The following is a 25,054-nucleotide window of genomic DNA, read 5'->3' on the forward strand; positions in this document are numbered from 1 at the left end:
TCTTAAGCTTCAGCCAGGTGGTATTTTCCAAGTTTGAAGAAAATGAAATTTCAGGGTTCCCATCATTTTTGTTTATATATTGGCTTTTATGCAAGAAAATAAGCAAGAAGTCAAGCAATAGTTCTTGATAAGTACCTTTAGATTAGGTTGGTTCGTGTTAATATTGAGATAAACTTGATATTAACATGCCGGTCATGCTCTAAACTCTGAATTACAGATTTGGGTCGTGACAACACCAAGAAGATTCATATAAGCTTAGAACCATCACATTTTGAATCAACAATTTTAACTAAAAATAACTAACAATTTACCCTGTAGTTTGGACAACCGTAGAATCTTCTGTCAAGATTGTCTGATGTCCATGACAACTATGACAAGTTTTTGATTACAGTATCACCTCATTGGTGCTCTCCTCCTCACGCTGGAACTTGTTGAACAACTTGCTTCCATTCTGGTCTGGGCTTCGAGGAATAGCTGTGTGGGTGGAGGTGAGGAATGTTTTTTGTTGTTAGGGTTTCTGGTACTGATTTGGGGGATTTTGGGTTTTCTGGTACTGATTTGGGAGATTAACGTGGCAGTGGTGGTCACATGAGGGACACGTGCGAAGTAAGTTGGGTGGGAAGGCCACGTGGTAAGGCAGACTTGGCCATGGTGGATTTTTAATGTTTTTAAATGATTTATAGTTCTCTCCGTCAGCCACATCAACTTTCCCCGTTAGTTGGTTGATAGTAAGGACTTAAATGTGGGGCGTTAATTGTTTTAAGGACTAAAAGTGGTAAAAATAAAATGTAGGGACCAAAATAGAAAAATGTGCAAAATGTAGAGACTAAAAGTGCATTTAAGCCTATTTTTTTTATTCCATCGTCAACCATGTCAGCTTTTGCAGTTAGTTTTGTGATGGAAATGACCTAAATGTCACGTGTTAATTAGTTTAGGGACTAAAAGTAATAAAAACAAAATATAAGGACCAAAAAAAAAAATACAAAATATAAGGACTAAAAATACAATTACGCTTATATATATTTAACTCATGAACAAAATAATATTTTAACGTAAACATAATCTTTGTTAAGGTAAAAAACTAAATAAAAAAATATGTCTAATAGAACTTCGTGCATACCCAAATGCATGTACCGATACAACCACCTTAGACAGCTTTTTATTAATAGTCTTTGAAAATTCTTTCCGCTACGATTTCAGGCTTTCATCCAAGAATCGTACTTCACAAATGTGTGGATTTCATGAAAGAAGGGCCAATTAAAAGGAGTGGACCATAAGGAAACACATCCTCAATTCAATACAGCCACACATTAAGAATGGTATACATGTAAATTTCACGGTTGTTTGATTCATTTTAAAGAATCAATGCTAGTCCAGCCATCAGAATTGAATTGCATCTTCAATTTCTTTCCTACCTATCACTGTCAGACAATAAATTGAGGCACCTAAAATCAAATGTTGTATTAGCAATAAGGGTTAAAAAAAACATTTTGTTTACTTTTAACTCCAAACTATCGCAATGGGTTTACAAATTTACAATAGAAAAATATCATGTCTATAATATTTTTACAACAAATTTTAAATGATTATTAGTTTTGTGGGTTTTAGCTAACTTAGTTGAAAAAGTTTTTGATAGTTGAATAAGAGATTTGAGGTTCAATTTTCGCCTACATCAAAAACAGATTAGTGTCTTGATTGATGATAAAAAGTTATCATCAGAAGTAGACGCTATATATTGAAACTCTCTCTAAAAAAAAGTGATTATTAGTTTTAATTTAAGCTCATTACTGATATCACTTTTTTATTGAATAATAACAATTTGTCACTTAAGATTTATTGTAAAATTATTGTGTGTAAAGCATTTCTGTTAACAGTAAACGAACTGTACATACACGTAAAAACATTAAATTGAAATGAATGAGTAAGAGGATATAAAAAATACGTTAAAATTGCTACACTATTACTTCTCTTCTTCAATACTACTACCTCTTCACTTTCTATTGGCATCCGTACGTTGGCGCTGCATCTACCTGTTTGCAAAAACTAATACAGTAAGTGCACTCTAACATGTCCTTCATTCTATTGATTTTATATTTCTTGGATAAATTTATAGTTTATTAACACAAAAATTAAAATAAGATGAAAAAGTTAATGAATTTGATGTCTAACAATATCGAGAAGATAGACAATATATGGAGCTGTAACGTCTAAAGCACGATCATCTGGGATTAATCAACCAAAAGAGCAACCTTTTATTTTTTATTTTATTATACATGCTCAAATCTATTCATTACAACATGAAGGAATGAAGAATAGTTATAATTGTTGCGCTTCTTGAAAAATGAAAACTGATAAGCAGACTAGGCAATTATAATTACTATGTGCTATCATTTCATCCAGTGAATATAATATTTGATAAATTGTTTTAATTTTTTGAGTTAGTTTTATTATCCAAAATTGAATCCCATGGAGTTTAAACTCAATTTACGTAATTTACCCTAGTTTAATTAATCATTAACCATTTCAATAGGTATATTAAATAGGAAAAAAATCAAGTCTACTTTATTTAAGTTATTTAAACAAGAAGTTTGAGCTCCGAAATCCAAATCTTTATTTTTTGGGTAAACTGCAAATATCACCGTATGTGGTGTACCCTTAAAATATGGAACTGTTTTTTTTTTTTTTTTTTGAAGAAAAATATGGAACAATTTTGTGTTTTTTTTTTTTTTTTGTATTTATTTTTCTGGCTAACCTTTTTTTTTTTTTTGGTTGACTTGGTTTATTTACTTACAGACTTACCTCTTTTGCAACTTGTTTCATGATGTAGATGTAGTCATATATTGATATATATACAGACTTTTTTAGAGCTTTATCCAAGTCATGTTTTCTCTTATAACTGAAATTAGAAAACCTCGAATCTAAACTTGCTCTTGATTCTTGAATATATCAACCTTGTTCAATCTAAACTATGCTGTAGCTGTTTTTTTTTCCTTGGCTAAATAAATATTTTAATTAATCATTAATAATTTCAAATCCATATATTAAACAATAAAAAAAAATCAAGTCTACTTTATTCAAGTAATTTAAATTAGAAGCTGAACTCCAAATCTTTATTCAAGGATCATACATTGAACAAATCCAAACCATAAGGTAGAAATTTTTAAATTTAAGAAATCATTTGAACTCCAAAATTTTTAAATTTAAGTTGAACTCCAAATTTTTTTAAAAAATGGAACAAAATAAAAAATTATTTGCGATGTTGTTTAACATATACACCTCGGCATAAAATATTTTCTGGCAAATATATAAAAATGATAAAATATTTAAATTGTGAGTCAATAAGAAATAAAAAATAAAAGCACAACACTAAGGACATGTTCTCTGAATACAGTTTCTAAAAAACCTGTATTCTATGACTGCTGGTCCTGCTTGTTCAAGCCTGGTCCTGCTTGTTCAAGCCTGGACCCATCTTGAGCAATTTACGGACACGTTGAATCCACAACCCATCTTCTTTCGGCAAGTGATGGGTCCTACTTCTTCAAATAATTGTGCCTTTTCTTTATTTCGGCCGGTGGCGGTTGGTTGAAATTTTAAACGAAGATTTGACCGTTGGAAAGAAATATATTAAGAAAGAGATTATTTAAAAAAAAAAAAATCAAATTGAACTTACTCTTAAACAAGAAGATCGAAATTTGGCTAAATTTAAACTATAAAGATCAAATTGATAACAAATATAAATTTGGAGGAAACAATTGTGTATTAATAAGAAATATAAATTACAACTTAATGAGAGAGGAAGCACAAAACTAAGGACTTTTCAGAAAATAGTTTCTAGAAACCTGTATTGTTATTTATTCTTTCTTTTCTTTTTCGCTTTTCTATTTTATTTCTTGGCTGAATTAATATTTTGATTAACACAACGAAAGGCAACAGAACCCCTTCCATCTAATTCTATCTCCTCAACTAACAAAGGCTGAGGAGAGGGCTATACTAGTTGTTAATTAACATGATCGAACATGAGACAGACTTAAAAAATATAAGGATAAATTTAGTTTGATATCAAGAGGATAGACCATTTCGGAGAAGCTGCTGAATAGAAGGATTGCAAACAGGATTACTATATTATTTCACTAATTTTTATCTGAATTAATTTATATCTGATTTTGATATTGTGTTATTTATTTATTTCAAGGAAAAAGAAATATGGGTAGACAGAGAGATCAATTTTGGGAACATGCTAAGAATGAAAATGGCCGTTTCAAATGTAATTATTGTCAACAAGATTTTCCTGGAGGTGCATCAAGGATTAAAGCACACTTGGCCGGAATTCCAGGTCATGACATTAAGGCATGTAATGCCGTGCCTCAAGATGTTCAAGAAAAAGCTCAAGCAACCCAAAAAAAAAGAGAAGCTCAAGTAACTCAAGGGACCAACAAAAAACTTAAAAGTGTATCAACCTCAACTTCAAAATCAAAAACTAAGACGATTAAAATTGTCACACAGGTGATTCTCTAGTCCCAACTCTATACATAGTTGTTTATTCCTAACAGTTCCAATACTTTTTAGGATAAATATTAGTACACACTGGTGGTTGCACACAACCCTGCACACACACTTTTTGCAGCAAACACTGTGTGTGCACAACAACAGGTGTGAAATAAACATTGCTCTACTTTTTAACCCTTTGCAAATATTTTCACACTATTTTCTCTTTGTGTAGGGTAAGGAAGAATATAGGGCTGAAATTATCCTCAATGATGTTGTGGACAGACTAATAGCCAAAGTGTCTTCACTTGCCACTGAGTATATCGATTTTGAGTTGAGTTTCAAGGTGGAGTTGATAAATCTTCTTGAAACATTATTCAAGATTAAATTCGTGTTAGGTGATGCTCAAAAGAGGCAGTCAAGTGATGAGTCTATGGGGATTTGGTTAACGGAGCTTAGAAATGTAGCTTATGATGCCGATAATGTGCTAGATGAGTTTAGCTATGAGAGTTTTTGGCAAAAGGTACGGATTCAAAATCAAATGATGGATCAGGTACGTAACTTTTCATTATGCAATCTTGATAAAGTTAAGACCATCAAACAATTGTTGGATATAATTGTGAATGATGTAGCTAACTCTGGTCTTAGAATGGAGTTGGTGAGTTCAATCCCCAAAATTAGTTTGGACATGAATATAGACTCCCTCCTCGATGATTCAAAAGTTATAGGAAGAGAATACGATATCAAAAAAATAGTAAACTTACTTATTAGTTCAAGCAATCAAAAGGATATCTCTGTTCTCCCTATAATGGGTATGGCAGGTATCGGAAAGACAACTTTAGCAAAACTTGTGTATAATAATGAATTGTTAAAGAAACATTTTGATGTACTAGCATGGGTAAATGTTGGTAAAAATTTTGATGTTGAAGGGATTTTAAGAGAGATTCTTAAATCTCTTGGAGAAGACTTGGGTGATTGTTGGGGGCGAAAATTTTTTGATAAAGTACTTGAAATATGTGCAAAAATTTTGTGGGCGAAAAAATATCTTCTCATACTTGATGATGTGCAAAATGAAGATCCTAAGAAATGGGATACTTTAAAGGGTTACTTATTAAAGTTTAATTCCAATACAGGAAATAATATTGTTATTACAACCTGTAGTGATAATGTGGGGCAAATCATGAAGATACATCCCCCACATCACTTAGAGAAGTTATCAAAAGATGATTGTTGGTCTATAATGAAAAAAAGAACATTCATAGATGGAAGAATTCCATTAGATTTGGAGGTTATTGGAAGGGAAATTGCTAAAAGATGTGGAGGGGTTCCATTGACTGCAAGAGTTTTAGGGGCAACAATGTGCTTTGAGTTTGATAAAAACAAATGGCTAGAGATTCAAAATAATAAAATTTGGGACTTGTTGGATGAAGATAATAGTGACATCTTTCTTGTGCTTAAGTTATGCTTTGATCTTCTTCCAACACCATCTTTAAAACGATGTTTCGCATATTGTGCAATATTCCCTAAAGATTATAACATGAAAAAGGATGAAGTAATTCAGTATTGGATGGCGGAAGGGTTCCTACTAGCTAAAGAAGCTAATATGGAGATGGAAGATATTGGTAACATGTATTTCAATATTTTGTTGGCCACTTCCTTTTTCCAAAATGCTAGAAAGGATGCCTACGGTAATATTATTAGCTGCAAAATGCATAATTTGGTGCATGACTTTGCACTCTCTATTTCAAAATTTGAAACTCTAATCTTGGAGGGAGATTCAGTGGATAATGGTAGTAGCATACAACCTTTATTTGCCCGACTTGATGGCAAATCAACACTAGGAAGTTCATTTAGTGAAGTTGATTCTACAAAATTGCGCACGTTAATTTCAGAAAATTTCAACTTTGACATCATGTTATCAAATTTTAAATGGTTACGCGTTTTAAAATTATTCGGGGATGGTATAATGAAGTTGTCAGATTCAATTGAGCAATTAATACATTTGAGCCTTCTTGACATCTCATACTCTGAGATTGAAGTATTACCAAAATCCATCACCAAACTTTACAATTTGCAAACTTTAAGAATTGAAGGCTTTTTACACGGGCTTCCGGAAGACCTAAGCAATTTGATTAACTTAAGACATATTCATATTAATTGGGATTGTTATGTAAAAACACCTAAAAATATGAGTATGTTGACTTGCCTTCAAACATTGCCATTTTTTGGTGTGGGTTCAGAGGATGGTTATCGGATTACAGAATTGGGAGCTTTAAAGAATCTCAAAGGAGAAATAGTAATAAAGAATCTAGAGTCCGTGAAAGATGAGGAAGAAGCCAAAAGTGCAAAATTAAAAGAAAAGGAAATATTCAACTTGGGATTATACTGGGATAAGGGTTCTGATAAAGATGAAAAGGTGTTGGAAGGCCTCCATCCTCACCCAAATTTGAAAAGCTTAACAATCGAATACTACGGGGGAAAGAAATTCCCATCATGGGTTGGTTTGTCTTCGCTATATCACAATTTGATTGAGATCAATTTGAGATATTGTAGGGAATGTGAAGAAGTTCCCACTCTGGGGCAATTACCCTGTCTTAGGGTTCTTGAAATGGAAGGAATGGAGAAGGTAAGAAGTATAGGAAGTGAGTTTTACAGTTACAGTGATGGGAGTTACAGAAATACTACTACAATATTATTTCCGGCATTGAGAATACTCAAATTGGAGTGGATGGATAGCTTAGAAGAGTGGAAGGATGCAAAGGAGTTGACAACCGCAGATGAGGTGTTGTTTGTGTTTCCTTGCCTTCAGGAGTTGACCTTAATTCAATGTGAGAAACTGAGAGATTTGCCAGACTCACTGCACACCTGCGTTTCCCTTCAGAAGTTGATAGTAGAGGAATGTCCTATGCTGAGGTCATTGCCAGGTGTCCGGTCCATAATAAGGAGTGGTATTGAAGACCCACCCAGTGCCAGTGGGTTACAATATTTGGAGAATGGGGATTGTCCTCTGCCTTCTTCTTCTTCTACTTCCTCCATTCACCCCTCCCAGCGGGTTGTTGGTTTGTCTTCGCTATATCACAATTTGATTGAGATCAATTTGAGAAATTGTTGGGGATGTGAAGAAGTTCCCACTCTGGGGCAATTACCCTGTCTTAGGGTTCTTGAAATATTTGGAATGGAGAAGGTAAGATGTATAGGAAGTGAGTTTTACTTTTACAGTGATGGGAGTTACAGAAATACTACTACAATATTATTTCCGGCATTGAGAATACTCAAATTGGTGTTGATGGAAAGCCTAGAAGAGTGGAAGGATGCAAAGGAGTTGACAACCGCAGATGAGGTGTTGTTGGTGTTTCCATGCCTTGAGGAGTTGACCCTTAGAAGTTGTTATAAACTGAGAGATTTGCCAGAATCACTGCACACCTGCGTTTCCCTTCAAAAGTTGGTAGTACAGGATTGTCATAAGCTAAGGTCATTGCCAGGTGTCCCATCCATAATAAGGTGTGGTATTGAAGACCTACCCAGTGGGTTACAGTGTGTTGAATATTTGGAGAACGGTTATTGTCGTCTGCCTTCTTCTTCTACCTCCTCCATTCACCCCTCCCTCCAAAAGCTAAAGCTCAAATTGTATTCTCTCAACTCTCTCTTGGTCCTGGACCAAATTCAATATTTCATTGCCCTTAAAATTCTGTGGATAGAGGGATCTTATCAGATGGCAGCTTTGCCAGAGTGGTTGGGCAATCTTTCCTCTCTTCAATGGCTGTGTATTGTGAGTTGCTGGAATTTGGTGCATCTGCCCACCGAGGAAACCATGCGACGCCTCACCCAATTGAAAACGCTGATCATTTATGAATGCCCCAAATTTGAAGACAATGAGCAGATCAAGATTAGCCACGTTCCATGGGTTAAAATCAATCAGTAAGTCTACTCATACTACCCTACTATTTCCTCTTCTTTTATTCTCTTATATTTGTAATGGGTGAGAGTATTCTGGTATAAATACTTAATTGGACCCGATTAAGAAAATATATAGATACTACAATTTGGGTTAATGGTTCTTCAAATAAATAGTACAAATTAATCTCACAAACCCTTCTGCTTACACTTAATAAATCCAATTCTTTTTTTTTTTTTTTTTTTTCAATTTATGAAATTATTTGCAATCATTTGAAAAAAGCTTTTAAAACAAGAGTTTAATTAGAAATTTTGTGATGGCTACTATTCAAATTGGCTTGCCGCTATTCAAATTTTTGTTGCTGCAAATTACCAAAATAATTAGAAGCATAGTCTATTTAACAATTTTTTTATTGTTACCTATTGTCTTGCTACTATCGAATTTCTGTTTGCTAGCCTATTTTCTTTCTACAAAATTTTCTAGACATTGGGAAATTTGGAATATTGAATCAATCACTGTTAGAGCTGTCCACATACTCATTATTTCGCTTAGCATTTTGATACTGTAAGAGTTCATGGATCAGTTCTTTTGCTTACGGCTGTCTAAAACTTGACAGTAGATTTTATTGATTTGCACTGGGTCATAATTGCTCTGTTTATGAGGGTGGATTTATTGTGGAAAATGGTGCTTAGTTGCATAAGAATGAGAAATTGGGTGGGTGAAGGTCTTGCTGATTTTTCATTTCATGTTTGGGTTGGGAGGTCAGTTTTACTAAGGGACCAGGAAATTATGTGATCCTCATTCCTACTACTACAAGCAATTTTTTTTTTTTTTTTTTTTGGGTAAAATTAAAATTAAAATTTCAAACAGCATTGAAGGTGCTGATGGTTCTAATATAGATATGGTTTTTACCTCTTGAAGGGAGGAGCCATATTGCTCTGATTTTAAAGACTAACTCATGAAGCTGGCAAGAAGTTTGCTTCTAATTTACTTGATGACAACCGATGCCAAGGTACTTCAGGTTTTCTTTCACTTACCATTTCAATTATGTGTACATAATTTACTTCGTAATTGGTCATTTACAAAACCCAATTCAGTTCAATGCTCAGTAAGTCTACTCATACTACCCTATATCCTCTTCTATTCTCTTATATTCGTAATGGGTGAGAGTATTCCTGATATGAATATTAATTGGATGCCACTAATGAAATATATAAATACTACAATTTGGTTTAATAGTTTTGAAATAAATAGTAGAAATTAATCTCACCAACCACCGTGGAAACTTTTGAAAAATTCTACTCTTCTTCTTCAATCCTTGAAATTATCTGCAATCATGTGCAAAAAGTCACTAAAACCATAATTTAATTAAAAAGTCACTAAAAGCAATCCCTCTCACTGTCACATTTACTGGGTCACAACTTCAACAACTCGTACACAAGGATTCTACTGGTACCAACCAAAAACAATTTTTTTTTTCCTTTTTTAGGGTTTTAAGATGGTTTTGTCAAATGGGTATGCCAATTTTGTTTAAAAGATGTGATTTTTTTTTTTTTTTTTTTTTCCTGTTGGGTTTTGGTTCTTTCTTGTATTAACTTTGTTATGTCCTATGTATTTCTATTGTAATGATGACTTGGTTCAGTAATAAGTTTATGTTGGTATCAATGTTATTAATATGTCTCATAATATGGTAGAAATGTGAAAATTGCACACATTCAGATTGTACTATGGATGGAATGTGATTTGTGTGGTTGTTCAGTACTCATTTTGTTGTATGTTAACTCATATCAGATGGTTGGGAAAAGAGTTGGGAGCAAGGTGTGACCCCCTGGGATTTAGGAGAACTGACACCAATTCTTTTACATCTTCATCAAACATGAGCTCTTCCCAAGGGTAGGGCTTTAGTCCCTGGTTGTGGCAGTGTAAGTTCTATGGTTCATTCTTACTCACAAGATATTAGTTTCTGAAATATTAATTCAATTTCTTATATATTTATGCAACTTTTGAATGCTCTGCACGTCAATTTTGTATCTGTTTCCTTTTTCTTGGTTTTCTATGTGTAGGATAGAATGGTAGAGAAGAAGATTAGTCTCTTGAGGATCCATCATCAATGATTAGTTGGATCAATCTACACGTGATCTATGATTGATGAAATTATAATTTGAAGAGAAAAATATTGTAGAAGATATTGTTTTAAGATTAATTCAATGGTCATTAATTATAACTAGAATTAATCACATCTGAAAATATTGTAGAAGATATTTGACATGGTATCTATCTCATCCCAATGAGGGGGACCCAAAAAAAAAAGATAAAAAGATTAAACAATAACGATTAAATCTCTCTGCGATCGAGTATGAAGTTGAAGCAAAATTCAGTTGTTAAATGAATTCTTGATGCAATTATTCAACTGTATTAGAAATCAATCACTTGGTATTTTTCCTCCTTCCTCCTTTCTCACACATGGAATTTTAACTACTACTTGATCAAGCACTACTAAAAAGGGCACAAGGTGTACTGTATATCTTTCCTTCCACTTTACCCTGTCTGAATGTTATGTTATTTTTGTGATGTTCCAATACCTTTATCTGTTTGCTAGCATTTTAGTTTGCTATTGTGGCCAACAAAAAGTTGCTCAAATATGGCAGGGTTATGATGTAGCAGCAATTGCATGCCCTGAACTCTACGTTGTTGGATTGGATATATCAGACATTGCCATTAAGAAAGCAGTGGAGGTAAGAGCAGTTGGTCAGAATATTCTGACATCAATAAGGCTTGTGATCTCTTAGAAAGAAAGGACACCCGAAAATTTTTACTTATACCATTTAATTTTTTGTTTCCTTTGGAGAAACAACCATGCATGTAGCTATGATGATATAATTGAATCATTAAAATTGAATCGCCCAAGTTTATTTGGCCATTACTGTCTAATTTATCAATTTGTTGGAATGCCTCCCTGAATTGGTTGTTATTCAGCATTTCTGAATTGGATTAGGAACTATAGCTGGGTTACCCCAGCTTTTCTCAATTTTGTTAAGGACAGGGAATAGATGCATCGCACTTGTGATCTCTATTAAATTGGATTAGGAACTATAACAGTGTTGTTCTAATTTCTGAAAACATGCCATTATTCATTTTCAGATTAAAATTGACGCTTGGGAAATATATGTTATAGAAGACTTTAGAGCACTGTAAAGTTCCATTCCTATGGGGATCATTTGCAGACTTCTTGCGTTGGGTTACCTAGACCAATAGAGAGTTGAACCTAATAGATTCAGTTGCTAGTTCATAAGAAGCTGGTATTTTTGTGACTTTAACTTGTGATAAGTCATGGAATCTAATTTGGTTTACAGTTTAAAGAGGTGACCTAGTATAGGTTTTCATCTCTTTCTTTACTTCTCATTTTAATAGTCTGTTCTAATGTTAATGCAGTTGTCTTCCTCATTACCCAATGCAAGTTGTTTTAACTTCTTAAAGGCGGACTTTTTCACTTGGAGTCCAAGTGAATTGCTTTATCTCATTCTTGATTATACGTGAGGTGGCATGAATTGTGGTTTAGTTGTCCATGAGAAGAATCTCTTTATGATCACATTTTAATGGAGAATTTACAGGTTCTTTTGTGCCATTGAACCAAACATGAGGTTGGCTTGGGCACAGCGAATTCGTGATACATTGAAACCTGGTGGAGAGCTCATAACACTAATGTTTCCGGTAATGATCTTAATTCCTCATTAATTTTTCCAAAATAAGCTAATATGGTGTGAACGGTGTACACAGCCGATACTCCACTCTCTCCTAGTCCTGTACCAAATTGAATACTTCATTGCCCTTAAAATTCTGTGGATACAGGGATTTCGTGAAATGGTAGATTTGCCAGAGTGGTTGGGCAACCTTTCCTCTCTTCAAGAGCTGTATATTGTGGGTTGCAAGTACTTGGTGCATCTGCCCACCGATGAAGCCATGCAATGCCTCGCCAATATGAAAACGCTAATGATTTATGAATGCCCTGAATTGAACATTGAGCAGTCCAAGATTGACCACATTCCATTTGTCAAAGTCCAGGATGATGGGTAAGTTTACTCATACAATTTATTAGGTTAATGTTCTTGAAATAAATACAATTCATCACTATTAGAGCCTTCTTTATGTCCACATACTCATTATTTTGCTCAGCATTTTGATACTGAGAGTTCATGGATCAGTTCTTTTGCTTAGGGCTGTCTAAAACTTGATAGTAGATTTTGTTGATTTGCACTAGGTTGTAATTGCTCTGTTTATGTGGGTGACTTTATTGTGAAAAATGGATTAGTTGCATAAGAATGAGAAATTGGGTGGATGAAAGTCTTGCTAATTTTTCATTTCATATTTGGGTTGGGGGGTCAGTTTTATTGGGGTGACATTGAAATGATGTGATCCCCAGTTCTACTAGTGCAAGCAAATTTAACTTAAAATTTCAGACAACACTGAAGGTGTTGATGGTTCTAATATATCTATATATTGTTTTACCTTTTTCTGGTGGCCAGATTGCTCTGATTTCAAAGACTAACTCAGGAAGTTGGCAAGAAGTTTGCGTCTAATTTACTTGATGACAATTGACGCCAAGGTACTTCAGGTTTTCTTTCTCTTACCATTTGCATTATGTGTACATGATTTACCTCATAATTGGTCATTTACGAAACCCAATTCAGTTCAATGCTTAGTAAGTCTACTCATACTACCCTATATCCTCTTCTATTCTCTTATATTTGTAATGGGTGAGAGTATTCATGGTATGAATACTTAATTGGATGCCATTAATGAAATATATAAATGTTGCAACTTGGTTTAATAGCTTTTGAAACAAATAGTAGAAATTAATCTCACCAACCACCTTGGCAGCACTTGAAAAATTCTATTCTTCTTCTTCAATATTTGAAATCACCCGCAATCATTTGCAAAAAGTCACTAAAAGCATAATATAATTAAAAATTTTGTGATTTCTACCATTTGGCTTGGTTCTACTTAAATTTTTGTCTCTGCAAATTATTACACACACTTAAAAAGTTGCTAAAAGTATAGTAATTAAATTTTTTTCTTATTGTTAGCAGTTGTCTTGCTTCTTTTCAAATTTCTGATTACTAGCCTATTTTCTTTCATCAAATTATTACCTATTAATTTTTCAGGATTGAAAATTTCTGGAGATTTGGAAATTTTAAATTTTGTATTCATCACTATTAGAGCCTGAGTCCACATGCTCATTCTTGGTCTCAGCGTTTCCTGAAACCTTCACTTATTGGTGTCAAATATGCCCCCGCCTTGTATTTCTTTACTTGATACTATAATAGTAATAGTTCATGGATCAGTTCTTGGCAATAGATTTTGTTGATTTGGGCTGGGTCATAATTGCTATGTTTATAAGAGTGAAGTTACTGTGGGAAAATAGAGTTAAGTTGTATAAGAATGAGAAATTGGGTGAGTGAAGGTCTTGCTGATTTTTGTTTTAATGTTTGGATTGGAAGGTCAGTTTTATTGGTTCATGAAGTTATGTGATCCCCTGTTCTACTGGTGTAAGCAAAGTTTAACTCACTTTTTTATAAAGTTTCAGACAGCACCGAAGGTGTTGATCGTTCTAATATTTTTATATGTGTTCTTTTTACCTTTTAAAGGGACCTGCCAAAATTAGAATTTTAAGGCTAACTCATGAAGCTCAAAAGATATTTGTATCTGGGAAAATAACCAACTTGATTAGAACTGATGCCAAGGTACTTAAATATGTTTTCTCTTTACCATTTGGGATTTGTATATATAATTTAATTCAAACTGGGGTATATATATATATATATATATATATATATTATAGAGTCACTGCGTTTTGTAGCCAATGTGCATATCTACGTAAACAAAACTTTTAGTCTATGTAAATGTGTGCAATGTCAACTCCATATATGTATCCATATGTAACCAAAACAATGTATAGATTGAGTACAATCAGATTGATGAATTGTAGTTTGACACCTTTTGATAAGAAAGTCATTGATAGCTAAGTTTGAACAGTGTGGAATGTCCTTTGCTTTGACTCTTTTAGTTGCTGACATGGACATAACGAACTAACTAAAAGTTCAAAGAACTAAAAAGCTAGGATGTTAAAAAGCTAACAAATGTACAAAACTAACAACACATGGATCCTCATTATTCAAAGAACGAAAAGATTATTCAATAAGTTAAATATCTTGTCTTGATACATAGGTTCTAACATTTCTATTTTGTTTAGCTGGAGGAATTTTTTTTTTTTTTTTTTCATGGAGCTTTAACCCACTTTCAAGCCAACCAAAGAGTTGAATATCTGTCATTTCCCCAAATTAATGAAAAATGTGCAAAGGGGAGTGATGCCGAGTGGTCTAGGATTTCCCACATTCCAAATATCTATTTTGATGAATGTATTAAACATGAAACAGTTTGAAGATCATGTATTTTATTAAGATGGATGACCAGTAAGTTTTCTCCGACCTCATCCTCCTTTCTTCTCTTATACTCTCCTTTCCTACAACACTGGAGTATTTTCATAATTTCTCCGAATTTCTTCCTTTGTCTCTTCAATTTCCCCAAATACTTTTGCTTTTGGCCATCTTCTAAATCAATAAATTTGTTGCCTCAATGTGCTGCCACTAGGGACAACATGTCTATTATGTTCAGCAGAAGGAAAGATTTAATTAATTTAGGGAGTTTTTATCTCACTTTTACTAATTCAATCCAATAAGTATATATCATTCATGCCAATTATCCACTCTTTCCTCTCACTTTTACTATGACATTTTCTAACTTTTTACTTAGTATATGTTCCATCTTGATATTCTGATATATGTAATTTTCACATGTTGATATCATTGCATCAATGTTGTAAGCCACAGGTAGCACTTGGTTCCAATGCAATTGTTTCATTGAAGTGAGTTCTTTCAATCTCATCTTCTTCTCATTTGATTTCTTTCTTTCACAACCCTATTATGAACCTTTCTTTTCGGTTATTTTTCTTACTTTCAATTTTTTTTGCTGTTTACTAAATTTGTTGTTTATATGCTTTACTGATTTTGGTTACCCATCATTTCCAAAGTAGTGGCCATGTACTTCAGGAAAGGGAAAGAGTGGTCCAGGATTCACCCTATTCCAGATATCCAGAAAAACTTTTGGTTCCTATTCTAAGCTAGCTCAAAATAATCTAAAATTGGTATTTTCTCTCAAACGTCCTTTTTCTTAACTTGTCACTTTTGAATAAACTAGTTTTTCTTTTTCTCACTTACCATATTTCTTGTTCACTTATTTTATTGTGATTTCACTTTTATTTGTTTAAAACTTGTATTTTAATGTAGTGCAAGTGTGCAACATATTTTTCTGTGCAGTGTATGTAGACTAAGTTTTTGTTTCATTCAATCCCTTTAGCTTGTTTCTTATTGGTTTTATGTATAAAATTCTCTTCTACTTGTTACCATTGCATTGACTTCACTGTAATGTTTTGAATTGTCCATTCTCTAATAAAGTAGGCTTTTTTTAAATCCTTTGCCAACACGGTGCGTCATTTTTACATGGATATTGTAATTTAATAGTTGGCTTAGCTTCACAAGTAAGGCAACTCTGCGTTTGGTGTAACTCTGCGTTTGAACATAAATTTTTTGTTAATTCAGGAGAATTCTTTCTTCTTAAATGGGGTAATAGAAAATCTGATTCTTCAATAATGTTGTTTGTTTGAAGGCATGGAAAACTGGGTCAATCGGGTGTTAGGCTTTGATTGAGTGTCTTCTCAGATTGTGGTCTTAGTGTTTTGTCATTTATTATGGGTGGTGTTCGTAGCTTTTTTATTGAATCCAAACTTTTTCAACTGGTGGTTGAGGAAGGGGGGCGGTATTTTTCTTTAAGGATTTTTTGAGCGGAGTAGGTACTTCATGAAGTCGGTCTTCATGGGTAAAAATGTGGCACAATGGTTGATGAAGAGTTTAGAACAGATTGTCGTTGGGGTCAGTCCAAAGTATTTTTATGAGTTCAGGGAAGGTGATTTAGCCTACACCCTCCAACGGAGCTCCAATTCTTTTGGCTTGTTCTTATTGTTGACTGAATTTAAAGTTGGCGAGTCTAGGAGGTTCATTATTATTCCAGTAGGCAGAGCAAAGAATGGATGGAGGGTTTTTGGGTTAGAGTTAAGGAAGATATTGGAACCTGATAACTATGTGAATGGTGGGACTGAGCAATTTGTGGCTCAGCTTCTTAAGGATAGATCAGAGGTTCAACTTTCTAAATCCTTTGCCGACACAGTGCGTGGGCATTAGGTGCAGGTAAGGGGCAAAATCAGCCTGATCGGTTAAGCGCCCATGATAAAGGGAAATGGCTATTAGGGGATAATAAGGGGGAGAAGCAAAACCTGCTGAACGAAACGGCGGTGAACTTACCACGTCTGGCGATTCTAGGAGGTACAGAAGTGGGTTCTCGGTGCAGTACAGAGGACCTTAATTTTGGAAAGATATATCCAGTAGGAAATAAAAGGAGATATCTGTTGAATTTCAAATCAAATTGGATTGAACATGTTTATGGAAAAAAACGTGAACTGAGGAAGTCAGACTGGATAGGAAAGAGCTTGACTGTAGAAGCGAATGGGGAAGGAAAAAGGAGTGTGGCATGGAAAAAAGGTGGTCTGAGGAGTTCTATTTGGGTTTCAAGGTGTCAGAGGGATCACGTGTAGGTTCCTCTAGTGTTTCACGGGTTCACAAACCTGTGGTGGGCTTAGACCAAGATGGTTCTCAAGTGGGCCTTCCAGTGATCCCCTTTCCAGAGCCCACTGGCCCATCTAGGATGCAAGTGGGTGTAAGCCCATCTGTGGGTGACCTAAGACCTTTAAATAAGGAAGCCCATGCATCGGTGATGCCCAAAGTACCTCACGCAGCATCGGATGCTCAGGACAACAAAGGCGTTGATGTTTTTCTCGCTGAGGAGTCACTAGCGACACCGGTAATGGCCAGCACAATGAGACAACATGTCTCGAAGTCGATGTTGAGCCCGGTGGGTCAATACGTGATGGACTTTTGTCATGCGAAGGCAGCGGTGGTGTATCGTGGTCCATCTTCCGATGGGTTTCACATCGGGGACTCTGGCGCTTATAGGTAGCCTTACACATGAAGCCCAAGAGATGGTGATGGCGGCAAGCTCCAAAACTATTCAGTTTGAGGTGTTGGGTCGACCTGCAGAGCCTGCGAGGGAGGTCGATGGCTTTGTTTTTGGTGGGTTTCACGCCGAGGAGTCACCGATGACACTGGGTAAGGTCGATACAGTGCAAACTCACTCATTGGTGACGGTGTTGTGTGATAGGGTGTCAATGGGTCAGGTAGAAACAGAGAGTGATAGGGTGTCAATGGGTCTTTTTTTGTTCAATTTGTTTCTGAGTTTATCGCGAGCTGGGATAGCAGAATTGGGAGTCCAGGGTGGAGATGAAGGGCGCTGGGTTGATTTTGCAAGGGTTGCTCAAGGGATAGAGACTCCCCATCAGGCTGACCAATTAGTGGTATCAACAAATTGTGGTTATCCTGAGGCGAGAGTTTCGACGGAGAGAGAAGTGGTTAGTGTAGACATGGGTTTGGGTAATGTGGATTGTCCCTCCCCTTTGATGACTATCACTCCTCTAGGGTTGGATGTGCCGGCTGAGTTGAACAGTGGTAATGAGGTTTTGGGGCTTGAAAATACTTTGAAAATTTCTAGTTGGGTGAAATATAGACTCCCTGGTTTTAGTAAAATGATGGGGCTTTCTCTAGGTCGACATGAGGAGAAGTGTATTAAGTTTTTACAAGGGCTTGAGAGGGAGATGGAGGCTACCAATCTGCTAAACAGAAAAGATGCAGCCCACCGGAAAGCTATGTCCAAGGACAAAGGGAAGAGGGAGTTGAGGAATTTGATTTCCTCGATTAATTATGACGGTAGATAGTCTTCTTTGACTGCAATACTGAGATTGGAGTAGGGAGTTAACAATTGTAATGAAGTTGAAAATGGTGTCTTGGAATATCCGAGGATTGAATGATTCACGGAAACGTTTGGTGGTTAGAAATTTACTATGAGAGTGGAATTGTGATGTAGTTTGCCTTCAAGAAACTAAGCTTGCTAGTATGGATAGACAGTTGGTTTGCAGCTTGTGGAGTTATCCTTATGTTGACTGGGTGGCTTTGGATGCGGATCAGATAGCTGGTGGGATTTTGATGATGTGGGATAGGAGGGCTTTAGAAAAGTTGGAGGTAATGGTGGGTTACTTCTTCGTTTCGGTTCGGTGGCAGGGTGTGGGGGATGGTTTTATTTGGGCTTGTTCTGGGGCTTATGGCCTAAATGATAATATCTTAAGGAGGCAGATGTGGGATGAGCTGATTGGAATTCAGCAACTTTGGGATGTTCCTTGGTGTTACATAGGGGATTTCAATGTTGTTCGTTTCCCAAGTGAATGATTAGGGGGATTGCACCTTACTCTGGCTATGGAGAATTTTTCTGAGTTCATTGAGGAGCACAATTTGATTGACTTGCCATTGGAAGGAGGGAGTTATACTTGATCTAGTGGCTCAGATCAGCCCTCGATGTCCAGGATAGATAGGGTTCTGGTTTCTAATGATTGGGAGGACCACTATCCGGATGTGACCCAGCGGGTCTTACCTCGTCTTATCTCAGACCACTTCCCCATATTAGTGGGGGTAGGGAGGATATTGAGGGGGAAGAGACCGTTTAGGTTTGAGAACATGTGGTTAAAGACAGAGGGGTTCACAGATAGGGTTGATTCGTGGTGGAATCAATACTCTTTATCAGGTACTCCCAGTTTTGTGCTTGCTAAGAAGTTGAAGGCTCTGAAAGGAGACCTTATTCAGTGGAACCGTAATGAGTTCGGAAATGTAGGTCGTCAGAAGAAAGAGTTGTTGGAGGCCTTGAAATTAGTGGATGCTAAGGAAGGGGAGTTTGGCCTTTCTGAAGTAGAGATAGATGAGAGGGCTGTACTGAGATCTCAATTACAAAACCTTCTTTCTTTGGAAGAAGTTTCATGGAGACAGAAATCGAGGATGCTTTGTATCAAGGAAGGAGATAATAATACCAAATTCTTCCATAAGGTGGCTAACTCTCGAAGAAGATTTAATCATATTAGTATGATGGAGGTGGATGGGGTTATTTATGAGGATGAATCAGAGATGACAGACCAAGTAGTACAGTTTTATAAAAACTTGTACAAGGAGACAGAGGAGTGGAGTCCTATTGTGGAAGGTTTGGAGTTTGATCAGATTGAAGGGTTGGAGAGGGATTGGCTTGAAAGGAGGTTTGAGAAGGAGGAGATTCTTCGTGTTGTTAAAGAATTGGAAGGAGATAAAGCTGATGGTTTTTCTATGGCCTTCTTTCACCATTGTTGGGGAGTTATGGAAAGAGATGTTTTAGCTGTGTTTGAAGAGTTTTATCAACATAGCAAGTTTGAAAAATCTCTTAATACAACTTTCATAGCCCTAATCCCTAAGAAGAATGGTGCATTCAATATCTGAGATTTTAGACCTATCAGCTTGGTGGGGAGTGTATACAAGATCTTGGCTAAGGTTTTGGCAAACCGCTTAAAAGAGGTTTTGGATCAGTTGATATCTGAGTCTCAAAATAATTTTGTGGGTGGCAGACAGATACTTGATTTTGTTCTTATTGCTAATGAGTGTGTGGATAGTAGGGTGAAGAGTAAGATTCCAGAGGTTATTTGTAAGCTGGACATTGAGAAAGCCTATGATCATGTGAATTGGGAGGCTCTTTTAGATTTGATGAAGAGAATGGGATTTGGGGTGAGGTGGTGTAGGTGGATCCGTACATGTATATCCATAGTCCAATTCTGTGATTTGGTCAATGGGGCTCCAGCTGACTTTTTTGGGAGCTCGAGGGGATTGAGACAAGGGGACCCGCTATCCCCTTTGCTGTTTCTGGTTATGATGGAGGTTTTTAGTAAGATGATGAAAAGAGTTGAAGCTACTGGTTTACTTCGAGGTTTCAGGGTAGATGGTAGAAGGGGTATGTATCTCACATCTTTTGTTTGCAGATGACACAATTCTATTTTGTGATGCTGATGAGGAGCAGATTCTGCATGTTCGGATGCTCCTTCTTTGTTTCCAGGCTGTGATAGGTTTAAACGTTAATGCTTTGAAGAGTGAGATGGTTCCCATTGGGGAGGTTCCTAATATTCATGTCTTGGTAGAGATCTTGGGTTACCAGATTGGGTCTTTGCCTTTGACCTATCTTGGTATGCCACTAGGGGCGTCCCACAAGTCCCCTACTATTTGGAATCCCATATTGGAGAAAATTGAGTGTAAGTTGGCTGGTTGGAAGAAGATGTATTTGTCAAAAGGTGGAAGACTGACATTGCTTAAAAGTATATTATCTAGTCTTCTGACTTACTTTTTATCTCTTTTTACAATCCCTACGCATGTCGCCAATAAGATTGAGAGGTTGCAAAGGGATTTTTTGTGGAGGGATTCTAAGACACATTTGGTGGGCTGGGATAAGGTGTGTGCACCTTTGGAAAATGGTGGGTTAGGAGTAAGGAAATTAACTACTCTTAATAAAGCCTTACTAGGAAAATGGTTATGGCGGTTTGGGGTTGAGGAGACAAGACTTTGGAGAAGGGTAGTAACTCTAAAGTTTGGGGAAGAATGGGGGAGTTGGACTTCCAAGCTAGATAGAGGGGTATATGGGTGTGGTTTGTGGAGAAGTATCCGTATGGGCTGGGAAGCTTTTAGTAAAAATATTCAGTTTGAGGTAGGGGTAGGGGATAGAGTGAAGTTTTGGACAGATCAATGGTGTGGGGACTCTCCACTTCAATTGACCTACCCGATTGTGTATGGAGTTGCCTCCAATAAAGGGGCTTCAGTGGCCTCCTCTCTTGACTTTGCCTTATGTTTTTTCACATGAGGTAGTTTTTTTTTTTAATATACATCTCTATTACTTATCAAAAAAAAAAAAAAAAAAAAGTAGGCTTTTTATTTGTACAAATTTTAAAGTTCAGTATCATGTTCACCCATATGAGAAAAAATGTTGAATATATGACTATGGCCTCTGACATTGTGTTTAAGTGAACCTGGAATTTTAAACTCCTTCATAGTTCGTTAACATCATGAATTATTTTGGTGCTATTTTCAAACTTGAGAAGTAATTGATGACATAAATAATTTTAATGTTGTTTGTTATGGTTTCCTAACTTAAAGCTTTCATGCCGGTGACTTCAACAGCTTATTGGATTATAAGGTAGACACCTATAGTTAGTCTTTTTACTTGTTGGTTGTCATCAAAAAGTATTTAACTAAAAATCATTTGCACACCTCTCTATTAGAAAATTTTAAAATACTAGCTTTGATTGAGGGTTTCCATCTATTTTGGGTTTTTTTTTTTTTTTTTTTTTTTTTTTTTTTTTTTTTTTTCAGTTAACATTTACATTATTGTCTTTCTCAACGGGTGACATTCTGGTGGTTTCTCTAGATCAGGCAAATGGTCAGAGGATAGTTCTCAATATCTTAAGCACAAGGTGATGGATCTTTCTGTATAAACTAACACAGATTGTACATTATTCACTATTTTTAATACAATTAGGTTTTGTGACTCTATGTATAGCTACTTATGGTGAATACTGATATAAGTCGTTTAAGCTACCACGGTGTTGATACATTTTGATGACTTCTATTAACGGTTTAGAAAAGGAACCAATATCATTGTTTCTAGTTTCTTTTAACACAACAGTTTAGTGAGGAACTTTCCCCTGAAACTGGATAAATGCATGTCTCTATTGGTTTCTTAATATACATATATATATATAACAAACTATTAAGTTGTAAATTCTTGTGAATGAGTTGGATATCTTTGGTTGTTGAGGATGCTAACCAAAAAGATCACATAGGTTCTACTTGGTGTAAAACTTTTTGAAACATTAGACAATTAATGACCAACTATGTCCTTCTGTGACCTGAAGCTTTAGTGCTGCTAACTGCAAATTAAACTTTTTGTCAATTGTAGCTAGTCCTTTGCATGAGATAAAATGAGATGAAAGAGCCTTGGAGATTAAGGCCTCTATTTGGATATTCTCAAGCTTGCTTTGAGCATACTTTTTTTCCCCTTATAATTATATTGTTGTCATGTGTTGGCTTTTGAGACAATATCTATTGTTTCCAACTGTAGGAACAATTTATTGCAATTTCTCTCAAATTTTCCCCTGTTTTCCTCTTTTATTGAATTCACTCTTTTTTTATTTTTATTTTTTTAAAAAATAGGATACCTTTCTAAAGAAGAGCACTTAGGACTCGCCTCTAGCCAATAAAACATACGAGCAACTGACCTCCCCTACCAGATTCAATTGTTGGGAAATCCAAGGACATTCACCCCTAATGGGCTAAACAGTTTATACTCAGATGCATCTTCAACCTCTTCATCACACTTGAGTTTCTTACCAACAACACCCAATTAAAATCTCTCACTTGGGAGAAATTCTTTTGTAATATAAAAGGAAAAGTAAAAGAATTGGTCTTCTCTCTAGTCAATTACATGTCAATAGTGAAATATAGGCTATTATATATGTGGGTGGCCTAAATCTTTTGTCTCCTCTTCATCTACTTGAACACACTACACTAACATATTTGAAAATCGCATAGCCAAATAGTTAGAATATCTTCTACAGTAACTGGAGAACCTATAGTTTATACATGAGTTATACATTTGTAAGAAGCCACAAAATCTGCTTATGGTGTAACTTGCTCATTGCGCGAACAAATACCTCTGATCTTTCATTGTCCCAATCAGAGGTGATGTATTTTAGTAAAAAAGGGTCTAAGATTTCCATGTTCCTTTGATTAAGATAAACCTTTGATACATCTTGTTCTAAGGTCAAAATCATTTAAAACTGGTATGTTCTCTCAAACCTTTTTGTTTGCTATTTCGCCTTGAAGTTGACTAACTATTCATGATTTGTTCTCTACTCTGCTTATTCTTAGGTTAATGATATCCAAAGAGTTTTATGTCAAACCATTAATTCATATTTATTTAACATATTTTGCAGCATAGCTTTTGTTTATCTTCAAATTTTAGCTCTATTTTATTGTGGTTCTTCCATTATGGTTGGATTTCTTTTTGCATATCAAATATTTCTCAGAAACTAAGAAAGTTTTTAGGATTTCATTTGAATTATTGCATTTACTTATGTTTTCATATTCTTTGTTAATATTCAACTCTGATCTGTTTGTTACAGTTGCACTCCCTGCATTGAAAATTTCGCGATACTAAAGTTGTTGTGTATGGGAGAGGAGGATTCTAGAAAAATTTTCTACAAGACCAGATACTTTCAAGCCAAAATTGGAAGGTTGTTTCAACTCCAATTTTGATGAAATTTCCTAATGAAAAGAGCTTCGTGTTGACTGGTGACTGGTGTTGTTACTTGAAATTCCTCTCCATTTGCTCGAATGCTAAAGCCCACTTGGTGGGATCTTTTCTTCTTTTTATTATTGTTGGTATCTTAGTGTGATGAATATTTGTTGTAATCCAAGAATGACATGTTTTTGTTTTCTTTGTAGCCGATAACGTTTGTTTTAGAGAAGATTGTTGTAAACTCATATTCTATAGTGGAAGATTTTACTGGACTAGGTCCCGTGGTTTTTTCCTTCTCATTGAAGGGTTTTCCACGTAAAAATTTGGTGTCTTGATTATGGATTGTTGCTGAATTTATTTATTTATTTATTATTGTGCTTTGCTAATTTATTTGAAATATCCATCAAATTTGCACAAAGAAGGAAAAAGGAAATAATTATGTGTTGAATTAATTGGCTATCATTATCCATATGCGGTATAGGAAATATTTTTCAACCAAATGCAGGAGGATTTTTTTTTTTTTTTTTTTTTTAAATGTCTTACTGCCTTCACTTCAATGTCACCCCTCCATGCCTCCATTTGGATTTTGAGTTACCATTTTGTTTGCATTTGAAAGATAAACTTATAAAAGCCATGATGTAGGCAACTGAACAAGGACTCGTGTTATTATAATGCATGCTTCTTGGTGAAGTGAACCTAGTGGGAATCATCATAGTTTGTGGCTTTGTTCCATTTCCATCTGAATAAGGACACATACTTTGCCCTCGTTTCATTCCTTCTTTCTTTATCAGGCCAAACTGATGGCAATTAGGGCAAAGAGGTTTGCTAGGGGGTGTTTTATTTTTTTGCTATATAACATTTAAAACGGGCCGAAGCCCACCAACCCATTCTCATTGAGAAATTCAGGCTTGATAGAAGATTAATCCATTGAAGCTCTTGAAGTGCATCTTGAAAACAAGTTTATTGGAGGTGGTCCTTTAGATAGAGGCTGTGTCAGTTGGAAGACACTAGTGCTGAGGTTGTCAACTCAATAACTTGCATCAAAGTTGGATATCCAGGATGCTACTGCTACTTGATACTTCTTTGAAATGAAGAAGGAAAAAAAAAAGGTAGGACTAGCTAGGAAGTCTAGAGGTTGTGTATGATATGTGTTTGTCAATTCCACAGTTCCTTCTCATCATATAGATGAGTACAGGAGAAGGGTGGCAATCTTAATCTTGAATATTTCTTATCCTTTCATGCTATCAATTCCATTGCACTACTCTGCACTTATAGAGTTGCACATTGTTCTACCTTTAAAAAAGAGTACAAGGTTTTTTTTTT

At 35.4% G+C, this 25,054-nt stretch overlaps 1 protein-coding gene and 1 long non-coding RNA gene across 4 annotated transcripts; one reads left to right on the forward strand and one right to left on the reverse strand.

Annotated features, from left to right (window-relative positions):
* Nucleotides 1–4,198: 4,198 nt before the first annotated feature.
* Nucleotides 4,199–24,053, forward strand: LOC126701846 (putative disease resistance protein RGA3). Of its 3 annotated transcripts, XM_050400256.1 has the most exons (10): nucleotides 4,199–4,503; nucleotides 4,721–7,111; nucleotides 7,670–8,403; nucleotides 9,302–9,392; nucleotides 10,172–10,302; nucleotides 11,029–11,115; nucleotides 11,992–12,091; nucleotides 12,230–12,450; nucleotides 12,904–12,983; nucleotides 23,616–24,053. In XM_050400256.1, exons 1-4 carry the CDS (start codon nucleotides 4,204–4,206, stop codon nucleotides 9,333–9,335), a joined length of 3,459 nt encoding a protein of 1,152 aa, XP_050256213.1. In that variant the 5' UTR covers nucleotides 4,199–4,203; the 3' UTR covers nucleotides 9,336–9,392; nucleotides 10,172–10,302; nucleotides 11,029–11,115; nucleotides 11,992–12,091; nucleotides 12,230–12,450; nucleotides 12,904–12,983; nucleotides 23,616–24,053. The 3 variants fall into 3 exon arrangements, with proteins under 3 accessions (XP_050256213.1, XP_050256212.1, XP_050256214.1); XM_050400255.1 differs by lacking the exons at nucleotides 11,992–12,091; nucleotides 12,230–12,450; nucleotides 12,904–12,983; nucleotides 23,616–24,053 and adding an exon at nucleotides 11,813–11,952; XM_050400257.1 differs by lacking the exons at nucleotides 11,992–12,091; nucleotides 12,230–12,450; nucleotides 12,904–12,983; nucleotides 23,616–24,053 and adding an exon at nucleotides 11,522–11,659.
* LOC126701847 (uncharacterized) lies at nucleotides 6,843–7,929 on the reverse strand. The gene is made up of 2 exons (XR_007647517.1): nucleotides 7,861–7,929; nucleotides 6,843–7,302 (listed from the first exon to the last, which is right to left on the reverse strand). It is a non-coding gene; the product is annotated as an uncharacterized LOC126701847 (long non-coding RNA).
* Nucleotides 24,054–25,054: the final 1,001 nt, after the last annotated feature.

Source organism: Quercus robur, chromosome 10 (genome assembly GCF_932294415.1).
Source record: "Quercus robur chromosome 10, dhQueRobu3.1, whole genome shotgun sequence".
In the NCBI taxonomy this organism is placed as follows: domain Eukaryota; kingdom Viridiplantae; phylum Streptophyta; class Magnoliopsida; order Fagales; family Fagaceae; genus Quercus; species Quercus robur.